General features: G+C 44.0%; 1 protein-coding gene across 8 annotated transcripts in view; it reads right to left on the bottom strand.

The window, feature by feature from the left end:
• OMA1 (OMA1 zinc metallopeptidase) overlaps nt 1-17,787 on the bottom strand; it is a 113,973-nt gene that overhangs the window by 17,274 nt on the left and 78,912 nt on the right. For 3 of the 8 annotated variants that reach the window (XR_002803926.2, XR_011436327.1, XR_011436328.1), the window contains exons 9-10: nt 5,214-5,507; nt 4,485-5,037 (exon numbers count right to left, since the gene is read on the bottom strand). Coding sequence is in view for 4 of the 8 variants with exons in the window: in XM_023629014.2 (XP_023484782.2) it covers nt 11,743-11,955 (213 nt within the window). In the remaining 4 variants the exon portion in view is untranslated. Of the gene's footprint in view, nt 1-4,484; nt 5,038-5,213; nt 5,508-11,505; nt 11,956-13,638; nt 13,695-17,787 lie in introns of those variants that run through there. The other 5 variants (XM_023629014.2, XM_070259873.1, XR_011436326.1 and 2 more) reach the window with 4 other exon arrangements.

The raw sequence follows: 17,787 nt of genomic DNA, 5'->3' as shown, positions 1-17,787 counted from the left end.
GAGCCCCAGTTCTGCAAACCCCGGCTCTCCACGGCATCGGGGGGAGTGGAAATGGTCTCCACTGAACCTTCCTGTTCACGCCCATCACTCTTTCCAAAGCAGCGTTTGTGATTAATGTCACTCTAGGGCTAAAGCGGTCCCACGCGCTTCCAAGCACTTGATAAAGAGGCTCTCCAATTTACGGCAAATGCCATTATTGAGTGGTGGCAGAGAGCAGCCACTGGGGAATTTGTCTTGCTGGAAACTGTCCGTTGGAGCCATTTCTTCTATTTGCCTGGATCAGAGCTTGACTTATTTCAAAATAGATGAATGGGATCCTTTTTTGGTTCTGTCGGTGGGGTAGGAAGGAGAGAGGAGTTGGAAAATTTTTAAAAAAAAGGAAAATGCTTAATATTTAAATTTGGGAAACTCTGTATAGCTTACACAGACATCAGGATTCAGCAGAAGGCCAGGCGCATCAGTGGATGTTTGTGGAAGTGTATAATCGTCTCATTTAATTCTCACAGTGGCCTGTGAAGTACACCAAGTCCATTCTCCACATTTGACGAAGGGGAAGCTGAGGGTCACAGGCCAGAAATAGCAGAGCTGGGCCTCTGACGTAGACGCAGACCTGACCTTTACACGTCACCACGCCATCGCCCTCGGTGGCCGCCGGTCATCACACCCACTCCTTAGTGCAGATGCCTGAGACGCTATCTCAGAGTGAAAACCCGGTTAGCCAAGGCTGCAACTTCTTTTTCACCGAGTCTCTGAGTCCATTTGGTTCTATTCCAGAACACATTCATGGAACACTTGCCTCTCACTCACAATTCATCTTCCTCACTTCCGCCTGCTCAGAGCCTGACTCGCCTCTGCAACAATGCTTATGAATGGTAGTCTTGTCTTTGCGTGGACATTTCCAGTGGCTGAGAGCTCCCTACCCGGGAGAGCCGTCCACTGTCGAGAGCACTTCTTCTCTGTTTGAGCCAGCACCCTGCCCTGGTCTGTAGCTCCCCTCGACCTGAGCCTCGGCCCCAGGCAGAGGAGGAGCGGTGAAAAGCTTAGGCTCAGACAGACCCGGCTTGAAACCTGGCCTTTCCACTTACTAGCTGTGTGACATGGGGAAAGTTACCTCATTGGTAAAGTGGAAGCAATAATATTTTATCAATAGGAATTCTTTTGGGTGCAAGTAAGAGAATATTCAATTAATAGTGGCATGAACAGTAAAGACATTTAATTATCTCACTTCACCAAAGGTTTCAGGGGAGGCAGGGCCCGTGTTGGCTCAGCAACAAGGTGACGTTAGAGTGCTATGTTGGTATCTCCACAATTCTCTTGACCTTCTCTCAAGCTCATTAGAAGACCACAGCAGCAAGAAGCATCATATATTAACATAATGTATGCAAAGCAGGAATAGAAAACACAGGTTTAAAACAAACAAACAAACAGCCTTCTCTGTGGCCTCTCTCTAAAATATTTGCAATCCCTGGAAAATATTAGAGTTTCCTCTATTTCTCATTGGCCAGATCTGGTCACATGCCTACTCAAGGACCAATCACTGGCTCAGGGGGATAGCATTGCCATGATTGACTTAGACAGTCATGACTTACCCCCTCAGGCAGGGGCTGCCATTCAAACAAAATGAAGCTTGCTGAAAGGGAAGTGGAAGAATGGCTGTCGGCCGGGTAGCAACAGTACTGCAGTTGAGGGTAAAACGGGGTAATATATGCTCAGGGCTTGGGGGCGTCCCTGACACACTTTACTCCGTAAGTGTTAAGTATCACTATTGCATACTACTATTATGACATTAATAAAAGAATCAGGTTCTCTCTGACATCTCTTCTCTCACCTGGAACTTCAGTTCACCCTTAATTGTGTTGTACCTTGAAGATCATGCTTCCCGAGGAACAGGACAGCAGCATCACAGGCAGGGCTGCCTTGCTGCGTGTCTCCATGGCTGTTATTCACATCCCCGTCTGGGGGGATGGTGCCCTCCGGAGGGGTGCAGTGTGCAACTTGTGTGACCATTAGCCTCAGTCTTGACTAGGAGTAAAATGGTTCTTTCTGTGTCATCTGTCTTAACCATACCATCTTCTCTCAGAAGCAGTCCCCTCCTGTCCTTGGTATATTTGGCTCTGACATAACTTTAGTCTTAGTTTCCATGTCTTGCTTTATTTTTATCATTATTACTTTCCATAAGTCTCACTTAGAAACTTAGCCTGAATGACATCTTATCACTGTGTTGGGTGAAAAAAGAGAGGCAGTCGGTTCAAGGGAGAGAGTCTGTGACCAGTTGTGGTCATTGGACTTGCCCATGGAAGCTCTATGTGCCCTTCACGTGTCAATGGGGTGAGGAGAGCTCTCCAGCTCTGCTGGGACATTTGAAATAGTTCAGAGAGAGAGACCACCCCAGCAGAAGGCAGACAGCAGGGCAGAGAATGCCTGAATACTACTTAATGTTTCCTTGAGTAGAAGACAAAAGACTGATGAAAAACCCTTCTTATATTTGTCTCTTGACATTCTCTGCCTTACAAAAGAATCTCGTAAACAATTTGAGGCCTGGCAAGGAGTCACTCTCCTCTCAGATGGTGGCTCCCAACTTTCCTTTGTAAATCATCTTTGGAAGTAAGTGGACAAGGGTGAAAGGGAAAGAGCAGCGCCAAGCAGTGCTCAGTTACCATGTGGCAGACACCTACAAGCCTAAACCCACTACCTTCTCATGGGTGCTCTGCGAAGCAGACATTACCGAATGTTGGGTAGGAATGAAATTAATCCTGGGAAAATGAAGTGATTTGTCTAAGGTCTACCTGATTCAAAAGACTTTTCTCCACATCACACTGTATTTTCACACATTAAAACCAACCAACCAGCGAAACAGCCAACCTACCAACACCTCACACCCCCAGATGGCATTAAGTCTGGGGCCCAGGAGCTTGGAAGGGCGAGGTAGTCCAAACCATGGGGTCTGTTTGGATCAAGTCACTCAAGCTCCCTGGGCTCCAGTTTCTTCATTCATGTATAAAGTGGGACAACCATATCTGCCTCAAAGAACCATCGCAAGCATCAAGCCAGCTCCTGCCTGTCCGGTGCTTCAGGGCGTGGCCTGTACGAGGGGATCCCTTATTCATTCAGTGATGATCGGCAGCTCTTGTTATTGCTCTGGTTACTGATCTTACTGTCAGTGACTGGTCTTGCTGAGCCCTCGGGACTGCATCTCCGGAACAATCCAAGCTGAACATCCCAGCAGAGAGTCTGAGCGCGTGGAGCAGGCTTCCCCGAGACTGTGTGTCTTCCCAGCCCGCGCTGCCTCCACATCTCGACTCCTGAGGTTTCTATGTTCCCGACGAGGCTGTTGAGTGTTACTCTGCAATCTGTTCCAGCTGTTAAATAAACTTCCCCTGCCCGCAGACGAGCTGTCACGTGTGTGTAAACACCACTTTATGCCTGGACTGTGAATTCCGAGTCCAAACTCCCACTGCGTGGGTGCACTAGGGTCACACCGGCTCCAGAGCCTATGAATCACGGATAACGGGCTCAGACTGTGCGGCTGCGCTGTGACCAATTATGTGGCCTGAGAAAGGAACAGTGAGCTGTCACACTTGGGAATGTTTATGGCTGCTCTGGGTATCGGAGGGTCATTTTCTATGTCACCGTCATTAGAAGAGGTGGCACTAGGAAGGGACAAGAAGCAACTCGTGCCCAATACTGCAGTTTGCAAAGCTCATTTATATCTGATAGGTGACTTATTACTTCCTCAAAACAACCCTGAGAGGTAAGGATTATCAGAACCCTGTGCTGTGTAACCACGGGCCAATTACTTCACCTCTCTTAACTTCAGTTTCTCCATCTCTTAAGTGGTGTTACTATGGGGATCAATAATAATAATAATAAGTTTGATAGCTAACTTCACAGTTTGGGTTCCCCTAAAAGTAGGCCCTAAGACAGGCATTAGGATAGGATGGGTGGGCACTGGGCCATTTATTTGGTGGTGATCTCAGGAAGCACACGTGAGGAAGGGGACAAAGAGAGAAATACAGTCTGCAAATACAGCATGCGTGAATGAGTGGGTGAGAGCTGTGGGCAACGGGCTCAGTCCACAGGGGCCCTCCAACAAACTGTGGAACACACTCCAGAATCACCCCAGAGGGTGAGGCATTTACCCACTGACTCTGATCCCCACTGGTTGTAGGACACCCTGGGGGAGCTGACCCCCTGCACCTCTGGGGCACCCCTGCCTGTGGCTGAGCAAGACCCTGTGGTGCCAGAGAAACCCCTCAGTAGAGAAGAAAGCAGAGGGCGAGAAGAGCTCTGGACCACTCCACGGCTGTTGCAGCGGGCGTGGGCTGCCCAGCGATGCTGACGCTCACTCGTGATGTGTGCTCGCCACACACAAGGAAATGGCTGAGCATAGATGTGGTCCTCACATGACCCCACGAAACGTCAACTGCTACTATCTCCATTTTCCAGAGGAAGAAAATTGAGCCTCACAGAGGAAAGTCACTTACCCAGAATGAGCCAGCTTCAAATCCAGGTTGGCCTGGCTGTGGGGACTGAGCTCCTCGGGGCAAACCTGAGAAGAAATCGAGCCTGTCCGGTAGGACCAGGGAGGCACACTGAGCACTTGCCTGGACAACGTTGAAAGGTAATGCTAGGACCATTCTGTTTATTGCTTTAAGAAACATGTATTGAGCAGTGCTTTGGATCGAGGATAAAAAACCACTACTGCGACAGAGCTCCTGCTCTCAAGGACCTCCCAAGCCAATGGCGGGCGTGCAGTACCACCTGGCAGCTGTGGTGGTAGAGCTTTGCTTTTCCACGACCAGCTGGTGAGGATGCGCAGAGGTTCTGAGAGGAGAGGGGCGTGCTCCATCACATGGCTGGGGAGGAAGGCAGGGGTTGAACCTGGACCTTTAGACCTCGAATCCTCAGTGGCTTCCTAGATCCATTCCCTCGGGAGGACGAGTTAGCTACTGGGATTAGCTCCCATCAAAGCCGCCCCGAATGACTTTGAGTAGCCGTGGAACCAAAGGAGTCTCTGATTTCAGATGGAGGTAAGTCCTAGAAAGAAGAATAAAGCAGAAAGTAGGGTGAGTGAGTGACTGGAGGGTGCAGAACTGGTGGGGTTTTTCTGCACCCTGCCACGGAGTGTTTGTGGGCAGAGGCGAAGCTCACAAAGCCCTGGGCACTGGGAGGAGGTGACCAGAAATACCCATGAGCATGGGGGTAAGGCTTACCCTTCACTATTTTATAAAGTTCACTGGGAAACTCTCTCAAGCATTCCAATAACTCCTGCTGCTGCTTCTCTGTCTTCATTCACACATCACTCATTCTTTCTGTCTTCGGACTTGAATTCATGGAGCGCTGACGATGTGCCAATTCGTGCTCCTGAGAGCTGCTGGGCCTTTGTCATGAACACTTCTCAGTCAGCTGGTTGGCTCAGTGCAGGAGGTGAGGGTTGAGGGATGGTGTTGAGAGATGAGATCATGGAAAGTTTCAGGGATTATGGAGCAGGAGAAAAGCCTCGGGCTCTAGAACAAAGGAAGGACCCCAAATCAATGTTTCCCATATTGCCCTGAGAATTGCTCTCATTTTCTGTGTGTGAGAGAAAGTGAAAGTCAGTAAAAGCTTTGAGTCCCACAAACCTAGCTAAATTCCTGGATGGTCTGTGCGAGCTCGGCCAAGTTATACAGTCCTGTGAGCCTCCACGTCCTTATCTGTAAATTAGAATAAGCCACGCCTTGGAGAGCTGCTGCAAGGATGAAAAGGAGAGAAACGTGTGCCATGTTGTCCTTAGTAGGGCTCAAGGAACATTAGCTGCCCTTCTCCCAGTCCACCATCTGGAGAATGGGCTTGCCATTCAGGAAGAGGTTGACCCCACTTCTCTAGATCGAAGCCTCAGAATGTAGAAATTGATGGAAATCAGGAACACTCTCTCGACCAGGACCGTAACAGCATTAATAGAATAACTAGGTTATACACACATACACACACACACACACTCATAAATCAGACTAGAACAAAACGTGCTACAAATAAGTTTCCCTTTTCCTCACACTTAAGTAAGAGCAGAACATCATCAATTCTGGGTTGTATGAGATCAGGCAAACGGTCATCGTTTTGGAAATGACCTCTCCTAATAATCTTATAGCCCAGACTAAGACAATGCTAGAACATAAGAGTCAGCACGGGTACAGCATTTTGGATGTTGTACAGAGCATTCACATTGTTACTATATTTAAAACCCACAGTAATCCTGGGAAGCAGGCAGGGCAAATGTTACTATCCCATTTCCCAAAGCAAAAATAAGACTAGTCACATTGCCCTTGATTCTCTCAAGGCTACTGTAACATCAGAGGGAACAGCTGATGTCGAAAAAAATAAATTCAACTTGTTTCTGCGCAAAAACAATACTTAATTTTTAAAAATATATCCTTAAATGTAAAACAACAGAACACTTAAGCTGACCATCCATCATCCCTCAGTGACAGAAACATGGTTATACTTTGACATAGTGGTCAAAATCAATACATGTTAATTTTATTTTCTTTTATATTCTGGAGAGAAAAAAAAGCAAATCTGATCTTAAACGCATGCTGCCCAGCATGAGGTCCCAGTCCCTGTGGTCTGTAAAGATGGTATTGGAATCTACTAGGTATGCTTAATATTTCAAAGAGCCTAACCAAAAATTTTATATTTTCTCTCACTTAACTAGGCCACCCAGACTAGTCAAATCACAAATCTTTCTTTTGCCTGGAATCTTGGTAACACCAGACATCACTTGATGATCAGAGGTCCTGATTGGTCTTGGACGATGTCACAGAACTTCTGAGACCTGGAAGCAGGACCACACTGTGACACACGCCCCAAGCCCAACCACTTCAGCTCCTAAACAGCCAGTGCAGCAAGAGCCTGGCCACGGGTCTAGACACTCCAAGCTTTCAGGACAAGGAGAACTCTGTGGAGTAAAGTCCACGCAGAGGGAGCCAGGTAACGGAAAAGGAGTCCTTGTGATTAAAAGGCCAGGAGCCGCCAGCCCACCTTGAGGGCTGTGGGTTTTCTGATGGAAGTCAGGGGGCAAGGTGTAAAGGGGTGGTACTCTCGCAGAGCTTCTTTCAGTAATGAAGTGAGAGAGATTTCTCACCACAGATTAAGGAACTCTAGGTGTCAATAAAAACGCATTATGAGATGAGTAACAGAAATTTTATCCTTCACGTACATGAATATACTTTAAATGGCTGTTGTACCACCTGTCATGTGGTATTAAAATGAGTACTCTTACATAAGGGAAAGGAGGGTTTTGGCCCTGCTGTTCACAAGCGAGGAGTGAAGGGACATGAATGCTTTCTTTCCATGCCCACTTCCATTCTGAGATTTGCGAACTGAAGTAGTAAATAGGTGAGGGGCACAGATTCTGGAGTCAGAAGATGAGTCTGAATCTCATACCTGTTGAGTAGTGCTTGGCACAGAGTTGCCTAATATCTTTGAATTTCGGTTTCCAGATAAAAAATGGAGGTAATACTTTCCTTTCCAAAGAATGTGGTATTCCTGAAAGAGCACTGGGTTACAGATCAATGAACCCTTCTTCCAGTCTCAGTTCAGCTGTTTACTCGAAATGCATCCTTCAATAACTTCCTAAACCCTCCAAGCACTAGTTTTCTCCCCTGTGAGTAAATACACTTGTCCTTCCAATCTCCTGGGTTGGGTTTGAGGGTATGAGATAATTTAGGTCAGGAAAAAATATCTTGTAAATGGTAAACCAAATACACAAATGCAAATTTACTATCATGTCAACATAAGATTTATGCTATTGTTTTTGCTCAAATTAAATATCATTTCAGCCCAAATCTTCGGGGAATTATCTTGTTTCTTTACCTGGTGAAAGAGGACAAATGTAACAGGTTCTTATTGCAGTTCCTTAGCCCCCGTGGTTGCACATCTTCCCCCATGCTGTAGCTGCTCCGTCTCGACCGTATCCATCCTGGGCTCCAGCCAGTCAGAATAATCCCACCCCCTGCTGGAGTGGTTGCGTCCGGGGCACCCTGTACGGTGCAGTTAGCGTTGAAGGCTTTGTTTCAACAGTTTCAAGGTGAGTCCTCTCCCCACCTGGATGTGAGGTGACCCTAGGAGTTGCGGGCAGCCACCTTGAAAACATCAGCGAAGAGTGAAGCCAGAGCCGAGAAAAACTGCAGAGAAAACAAGCCATCGCTCTAACGACATCATGACCCTCGGGACTAAATTGCATCGAAGCTAGTGCACTTCTGGGCTTTCCTGTTAGGCGAGGCAATAAATTTTCTTGAGTTTGAGTTGGTTTTTCTGTTCTTGCAAGTAAAATAATCTTTAGAAATACACCAAGGCCAGCCCCGTGGCCGAGTGGTTAAGTTCACGTGCTCCGCTGCAGCAGCCGGGCTTCACTGGTTCCGATCCTGGGTGCGGACCTAGCCCTGCTCATCAAGCCACGCTGGGGCGGCGTCCCATGTAGAAGAACTAGAAGGTCCTACAACTAGGATATACAGCTATGTACTGGGGCTTTGGGGAGAAGAAAAATAAAGAGGAAGATTGGCAACAGATGGTAGCTCAGGGCCAAACTTCCAAATTAAAAAAAAAAAGCTATACTGCTTCTTTAAAAAAAAAAAAGAAAAAAAAGAAATACACCATCATGTAATCTTGAGCAAGTTCCATTAACCCTCTAAACTTCCGTTTCCTGATCTAAATGGAGGATAACACAATACCTATCATATATAGGGTTGCAGTGAGGATCAACAGGGCTTGAAAATGCCGAGCACTGCGCTTGGTACAAAGTAAGCATTCAACAAACTGTGGCTGTTTGTATTATGTTTGGAGCTCTAGACATTGTGCTGAATGCTCTCAGCACCACGTCAACCTAGCAGGTAGGATTTATTGACCCCGTTTTACAAATGAAGAAATGAGGGTTAGAGAGTTTAAGTAACTTCATTACTGGAAAGAGTGTAAGTTGCCCAGGCTACCAAGAGGCAGAGATTTCACAAAGAACGATTGTTTCTCTTCCTCTTTTTTTTTTAAGATTTTATTTTTCCTTTTTCTCCCAAAGCCCCCCAGTGCATAGTTGTGTATTTTTAGTTGTGGATCCTTCTAGTTGTGGCATGTGGGACGCTGCCTCAGCATGGCCGGAGGAGTGGTGCCGTGTCCACGCCCAGGACTCGAACTGGCAAAACCCTGGGCCACTGAAGCAGAACGCGCAAACTTAACCACTCAGCCACAGGGCCGGCCCCTTTCCTCCTCTTTTTTTTATCCTTTGACCACATGATGTTGAGTGTACAGTATCAGTAAAATATTAATGGAATGCCTATAATGTGCCAAAAATTATTAGGTATTAGGGACATAGCAGTAAATACACACTTTTCTTAGTTTTTGAGCATAAAGTCTTATAACTACCTGGATTATAAGTGAGTGAATTGAATGTGTGCCTCGGATTTACTGGCATCATGCTCCAACAACTGAGCTAACCAGCCAACATCTAAATTCTATGGACACACAGAAAGCATTGACAGTAACTTATGCAGCTGAATGCAGACCATGCCGGGGTCGTTTCCATATGCAGCTTAAAGCATATGTATATAGATTACGTTCCAGTTGCTATTTAATTTCTCCTAAAACCCTGAGCTGAAATGTAATATTTCTTTTACATTTATTGATTCCATGGGTTAAAAAAATCTTTTTCATATACACCATAAAAGTATTATCTCTATATTTTCTCCACTCTTTCTGACATGATGTCAACTTCTACATTTTCTAGGAAGTCTGAACAATACAATTAGATGTGATAATGGGATGGAAGAAAAAATAGACTAGAGTCTCCCCTCCACTATTTTGTTAGGAAATCTAATGGTGTGTTTTCCTGTTTACCTCTAGGTGACATTCTCCAAATGTCCTTATGTGTTACAGAGGGCATCCAGTCACTAGAGTGTAAAAAACGACCAGTTCATCTGTACCTCCTCCTTCCGGGTGTTGTCTTGTGTGCAGATCACGAGATTGCTCACAAGCCCTGAAAAACATGAGTAGGCTCTGAACTTGCCTTCATAACAATTAGGGAAGGCCTTTGTCTAAGAAAATGTGATAGTGTCAGGACACGCCCCAAATGAGAAGTCACAGGCAGGGTGAGAGGTCCCACTCTCCCATCTTGCCTCACTCCAGGCTCCTCGTGTAAATTTTGATAGAAGGGTCTGAGAGGAGGACCTGGGAAATCAGCCTGCAGATAATGTAAGAGACCCCTGATTTTATAATTAGGAGATTTTTACCTGTATCGAAGCTGTACGTGGGGAAGCTAACAAACAACTGAGAATGGAGTTTGTTCCTTGTCTTATGCTAGCTTAGCTCTAGAGGCCTGAGAGTTGTGGAAATGAGCAGACTTATAGTCAGACCTAGCTTTGCTCTTTCTGGGTGACAGACATTTGGGTATATTATCTAACCTCTCCAGGCCTGTTTCTCAATGTAAAATGAGAATAATAAAACCTACTTGATAGGGTTGTGGAATAAATGGGCCCAGCTCATAGTAGATACTCAATAAAAGGTAATTTCTTTCCCTTTTAATTCTCTAAGAAACTGTTTATTTCATACATAGTCATATGCCACATAACGGCGTTTCAGTCGACGACGGACCGCTTTTACCACAGTGGTCCCCTGATTACCACCATATAGCTTAGGCGTGCAGTGGGCTACACCACCTAGGTTTGTGTAAGTGCACTCCCATCTTTGCACTACGACAAAATCTCCTAATGGTGCATTTCTTGGAATGTATCCCCAGCGTCCAGCAACACATGACTGTAATGTGCTTCAAGAAAAATGTCCCTCTTAGGAATATAACCTCAACATCACCAGACTTCACCAGTTTGGGGAGTACAAATAATATATAAATAATAATACATTTTTAAAACTTATTTCTAGGTATCAGCAGGGATGTGTCTTGTGCTTCTCTATCTTCATCCAGCCCTTTTTTGATGTCTGCTGCCCAGGGAGATGAACTTGGGGGCAGCATACTGCCCCTGCCTCTCCTGGTGGTACCTCAATGAGAACAGGGTGACTGCCTTCTCTGAGAACCCCAGACATTCCCAAAGTGTAATATGGTCAAGGAGCTAAAACGTCATGACTGTTCAGACTATAGTGCACCAGAAGCACACTCTGTCTGCAAGGAAATGACCCTCTCTCCAATTTTGCTTCTCACTTTGTCACTTGGACCACAAACAGCACCACTTGTGCCTCCCTATGAAAACCGCTTCTTCAGCTTCTGCCTATAGCTTTAATCCCACACTGTCCATGAGTGAGGATCAGGAAATTCTCTATCTGCAGGTCCCCTATTCCACAAAATTCTACCCCAATGCAAACCAATTTCTGCATGCTTCAGACTATCAGTTTCTCAGTGTGTCCTAACCATTCAGTCTCTGAAACCCAGTTTAGGCTCCGCGGGAAACCTCTCTACAACAATTACTGTACATTCTGATTTCTCATCCACTAGAGGTCTGCTTCCAAATAAAAAACAAGTATGAGACAGAATAAAATGTGTAATATAAATTTATTCTGTGACATTTTCCTCTTTGAAAATATTTTAAAACAGATTAAAATACCTCAATATTTAATGAAAAATAGCTAGAAGAATTTAGATACCTGTAATATACATGATTTGATCTTGAATATCCATTTTTTTCATTTCAAACATCATTTTTTAAAAAGTAACATAAAAATGATAAGGATTGCTGCATTCTTCATATATCCTGTGTCTCAAATTTTAATTCAACTGTCAGTTCTTTTCTCAATTATATATGTTAATGGTATTTGCTTCTGTTTCTGAGTGGGAAGAGTATCCACTTTCTGTTTCTTAACAGTGATATTTAGGTCTTCTTTCTCTGATTCTTCAAGAAAATGCTTCACACTGAGTTTGAATAGTAATCGAGGGTCTGGTCCAGAAAGTGGTGGGCAATTACAGACCTCTCTAATTTTGAGAGCCTATTAAGAAAGAATACAATACGAAATAAACATACGCAAATTTATTAAGATTATTCCAGTAATTCCTAACATGCTCTATGCAAAACAATAAAATATAAGAATACATTCTATATTTTTGGAATAAAAAAGTATCTTAATTACAACACATGAAAGAGAACCACAGATAAATTCATGGTAAATAGTTATATTTTCATGATTTGCTCACATCATAATATATCTGAAAAAACCAACTGTCTCTACAGCGACTGCTTGAAGTCCTGTTGGGGAGAAACAAGCCTCTTACAGGGTCTCTGTGGTTTCAGTCAAACTCAAATTGACCCTGAGAACAGCCATGCAGATTAGAAAAGATCTAAAAGACTAAAAAGACTAAGAGATTTTTCAAGAAAAAGAAAACAATATAGACGCCCGAAGACGCTGGGAGAAGAGAGACGTAACAGGGGCAGTCTGGGCTGGAATTGACGCTAATAACCTAGAGAAGGAAACACATCGAAATCAGGACAATTTCCACTCCAGGAAAAATAAAATGCTGCAGGAAAAGAGAAGTAATCACAGAACACTGAGTATAGTACGTGGCTCAGCTGTGACTCGTGTTCACTCAGTTTTTAAAACGCTGAATCTTGATTTAACCAAAATCACAACATAGCCATCCCGGGGAGGGGGCGGGCTGGATAAGTGTGTGCAGGCACAGGGTGCGACAGTGACAGGGGAGAGCTTAATTCTCATCTTCTACAGGGGAAGATAAATAATGCCTAAAACTGAGAAGTTAGGAAGTAGCAATATAAGCACGATATACAGATATGGCGGGAAATACCAAAAGATCATATAAGAGAGTTGAAAACGTCACTCTTGAAGTTGAGGGCGGGGTAGGGAGACTGTTGCTTTAAGTAACTTGCCTTAGAGAACTACGTGATTCTTTAAATTGGGTACATGGATGACTTTTAAGACACAAAAACTAAAATAGTAATTTTTTAAGGAAAGAAATCTTAATATCTCAGAGGTTTTGAAAGAAAGATACTTGGGTGGAAAAGCTAGTTTAGTTTTTACCACTTCTGACTTTCTGACACTGATGCGCGTCCAGGGAAGTCAGGAAAGCCGGGAAGGGGACGATGGGTGTTGGGGGAGGGGTAAAATTCTAGGAAGACGGCCAGGCAGGCTCCCAATGATAAAATAACCACTTGCGGTGGGGGGTGGGGGACGACCTGAAGGACAGGAGGGAGGAGGCCACATAGGTACCTAGAAGAGAACTCCAAGCAGCAGCAGCAGCAGCAGCAGCGAGCTCAAGGACCTGAGATGGGAGCGTGCTGGTGTTCTGCTGCAACGAGGAGCTGGGTCAGGTGGAGCAGGGCTGGGTCGGGGGCAGGAACAGACTTTGTCGGATCTCATAGGTCATGGTAAGGATTTTAGGTTTTACTCCGAGTGGGCCTGCCCCTGATAGTCCTGGGGTCCATGTGAAGAACACAAACGGAGGCTTAAATATCTAAAAGCTTTAAGTTAAACTAATACTTCTCTACATACAATAGTTCTATTTTCTTACTTTGAGGAATATACTTTCAAAGCGACCCTGAAGGCCAGGTACAAAACTGGAATTCTGGAATTTCAGAATGTGTAAGTTTGCAGGGGGCCTACTCCAGCTCCTGCAAATGGCCTGTGGTTCCCTCCCTTCTCCTCCCATCCCTGGCTTACCTGGTACTGTGAGGGGCTTGTGTGCATGCATCCAAGGGACAAGGTCCATGCAGGCCCTGGAAGCAGGCCCAAAAGTGTTTGCGTGAGGAATTCCATTATCTCAAATACCCAGAGTGGCATGTGGTGAGGGCACGGGTTCTTAGATGGGAATATTCCCTGAAGTCCCACAGCGAACAGGGACATGCAGCCAGAGGCAAGCCAGAAAAGGGTCTTCTAAACGGAAGAAAGCAGGGCAGGACTGGGTGTAGGAGCACTTCTGACTCTAACTGAGGCTCTGAGTTACCAAAATAAAGGGGGAAAAGCCTTAAAGTGAAATTCTTTGGTGACAGGGGCCTTGTCTGAATTTTCTTTGTAGTATCTCACAATCCAACAGATGTAAGATGTATCTTATATCTACTGAGTGTTAAATAAAAGTTCATTAAAGTAAACTGAACTGATAAAACAAGAAAACGTTTCCCAACTATAGCACTGAAGCAGAGTCCGACCCTCAGCTAAATGGTGACCCCACTGTTCAAACCAGGACGCTTTTGAGAGGGAAAGGAGATGCTATTAAGATTTATACTGAGACATGAGGCGTAAATGGAGACTGTGCTGGCAAACTGGGACCCACAGTCTACTCTCGCTGTAGCCCCGTTACAGCCACGCTGGTGCTCTTTTCCACGGGAAAGCAGATCTGTCATGGCGGCTACACCACAGCTTGAGGCCTTCGCTGGGGTCTGTGAAGGGGGCACGTGTGGAGCTCAGCAGTGACAGCCGGCACAGCTGAGTCCCGCAATGGGAGACACCGAGCAGCAAGCAAGGGAGGAACAGCACGCCCTCGCCTACAGTCTCACATTCAGCAAAAGCTCTTCTCTTTCCCTGAAGTTCTTTTCTCAGTATTTTTACATTCAACTAATGTTTAGAACACCACACTGAGCAAGGTGCCACGTACACATTAGTCAGAACAGACAGTCGTGATCCTTGCTCTCATGCAATTGACTTTGCATTTCCCCGTTACTGGGCATTTCAATTGGTTCCATAGTTGTGTTTTGTTTTATTTGGCTTTGATAAATTACTCTGCTAGGAAAATCCTTGTTTTAAAAAAAAGATATATGTTTTTTAGTTTTATTTAGGTCATTATAGTTTATAACACTGTGAAATTTCAGTGGAACCTTATTATTTGTCAGTCACCACATATATGTGCCTCTTGACCCCTTATGCCCACCCCCCTACTCCCTTCCCCTCTGGTAAGCACTAATCTGTTCTCTTTGTCTGTGTGTTAGTTTATCTCCTACATATGAGTGAAATCATATGGTGTTTGTCTTTCTCTGTCTGGCTTATTTTACTTAACATCATACCCTCAAGGTCCATCCTTGTTGTTGCAATTGGGGCGATTTTGTTTTTTTTTATGGCTGAGTAGGATTCCATTTTATATATATGCCACATAAAAAAATGTTACTTTTTAACCTCCATTTCGATTTACTTGAAGTACACCTTTCAAAATAGAACGATCTGGTGAAAGAGTAAGAACAGAGTGTAACTTCTATTATATAGGACCAGACTGCTTTCTGCTGGAAAGGCTTTACCAACTTATGACATCATCAGCACACAGGCATATCTGAGTTATTCATAATCAGTATAACATAAGACCTCATGATCTTATCTAGATAACCACATAATTCCAGCCTCAGAGTCCTTAGTAATCATCAGCTAAGTTATACAGACAAGAAAATTAAGTTCCAGAGAGGTTAAGTGATGGGCAGGGAACAAAAAACCGCTTTCCGGATGCTTACAGCAGCTTTATGCACCACTGGGAGCAACCGGGACGTCCTTCAGTAGGTGAGTGGATAATCTGTGTTGCATACAGACAATGGAATATTACTCGGTGCTAAGAAGAAATGAGCTATCCAGCCATGAAAAGACATGGAGGAACCTTAAATGCATATTTTTAAGTAAAAAAAGCCAATCTGAAAAGGCTGTCTAGTATATGATTTCAACTACACACATGACATTCTGGAAAAGGCACAACTATGGAGTCACTGAAAAGATCCATGGCCATCATGGGCTAGGGGGAAGAGAAGAATGAACAGGCAGAGCCTGGAGTTAGGGCCATGAAACTACTCTAGGTGATACTATAATGATGAATACACATCATTATACATTTCTCAAAACCCACAGAACCTGCAACACTAAGAGTGAACCCTAATATAAACCATGGACTTTGGGCCATGATGGGTCGATGTGGGTTCATCTATTCTAACAAATGTAAAACTCTGGTGCAGAATTTAGACAGTGGGAGAGACTGTCCACGTGGAGGTAAGAGGTATATGGGAAATCTCTGTACCTTCCACTCCATTTTGCTGTGAACCTAAAACTGCTTTTAAAAATAAAGTCTATTTTTAAAAAAAAAAAAAAAGCTGGCATGGAAGTAAAAAGGCTTAGAAGAAGAGGATTAGAACCTGCTTTTGTTGTTTTTATTTTTAATGCTTTGTACCACATTTTCGTAATAATGGTTTCTTGCACCACATTACATGCGTCTTGAGTAAATCTTTTACTGAATAAATGTACTTTGGAAATGTCTGAGCCATGTGTCTTTAATTGGTAGAAAAACTAAATATTCTTTTTTTTTTTTTTTTTTTGAGGAAGATTAGCCCTGAGCCAAAATCCGCCACCAATCCTCCTCTTTTTGCTGAGGAAGGTTGGCCCTGAGCTAACATCTGTGCCCATCCTTCATGTTAGATGCCTGCCACAGCATGGCTTGATAAGGGGTGCACAGGTCCATGCCCAAGATCTGAACCAGCAAACCACGGGCTGCCGAAGCAGAGTACACAAACTCGACCACTATGGAAGCAGTCCAGCCCCAAAACTAAATATTCTTCATAAAGGTTTTGTGTGTGTGAACTGTTTCTCTCCTCCAACTATCTATCTATCAAGCAGAATCCTGTTACAGACCACATATATTTCTATCAAATCTTCATCTATTTTGCATAGTAAGATTTTACCACATATGTGGGTAAAATATTTTTTGTTTTTTTACTTTCCTTTCCACATTTATTTTATTACATTTCAGAGTGTCAACATCTTTTATTTTTATAAGTTCAAATCTATCCTTTAAAAGTAAGCAACATTTTCCCCTGAACAGCTAGAATATGCCTTTCCACCTCCTTTACTTTGTTTTCTGTATTTGACTTCATGCACTGCACATAATAGGTACTTAATAAATGCATGCTGAATTTTAAACAAACATTTATAGAACACAAGCAATGAATAAATCATTATGATAAATGTCGTAGGGAAAACACTCAAGAGTTTACAGACAGAGACAGCAGGAATGTACTCTAAGAACAAGAATATACAGTTTTAAGAACCCCAAGGAGGATCTGGAGTTAAATATGGAATGAGCCAGCCTACAGACTCCAACTGGGAGTGAAAGGAACTAACATTTATTGTTCACTTTCTATGTGCCTTGCACTGTGCCAGGTGTTTCACAGATGTTACCTAAATTGGTGTTGTCATATGAACCACTTTGGAAATCTTGGGCCTGGTGTAGAATATTTGCCATTAAAATGTCTTACAAGCGAGGAAGGTAAGGGGGCAGGACCTTACCCACACAAACACGCACATAAAACACCCAGGTGACATTGCTCTTCTGATTTTACAAATGAAGAATACTGAAGGTTAGATCAGGTAACTTCTTCAAAGTTAGGTGGATGGGTCAGAACTAACGCAAACTCCTAAGGCTGCTGCTACTTGTACACTACTTCCTATAGGCATCCTTTTCCCATTATCAATTATTAATTTGATACATGCTAATATCTATGAGGGAAGGTAACTGCTATTCAATTGCATTGCCCAATTTTTCTATTTTTAACCCAATATTATATTACTTATCTTTCCTATTATTACCCATCATGCAATCACTTAACAAAGATTCTCTAAGCATCTCAGAAACTGTCACAGGCACTAGGAACACAGCAGTGAACAGAGGCCTTATGTTCTAGAGGACGAGACAGACAGTAAACAGGTAAACAGGACAATTTCACTTGAGTACGTGAGGAAACTAAGCAGTGAACCGTGTCAGAGAAGGGCTGCAGGGAAGAGAGGCTTTTTGAGATTAGGCGATCAGGAAAATCCTCCCCAGCAAGACGGTGCTGGTGTAAGGAACTGAGG

This window comes from Equus caballus, chromosome 2, assembly GCF_041296265.1.
Source record: "Equus caballus isolate H_3958 breed thoroughbred chromosome 2, TB-T2T, whole genome shotgun sequence".
In the NCBI taxonomy this organism is placed as follows: domain Eukaryota; kingdom Metazoa; phylum Chordata; class Mammalia; order Perissodactyla; family Equidae; genus Equus; species Equus caballus.
The sequence above is the reverse complement of the archived record's forward strand: the minus strand, read 5'-3'. Positions and strand labels throughout refer to the sequence as shown.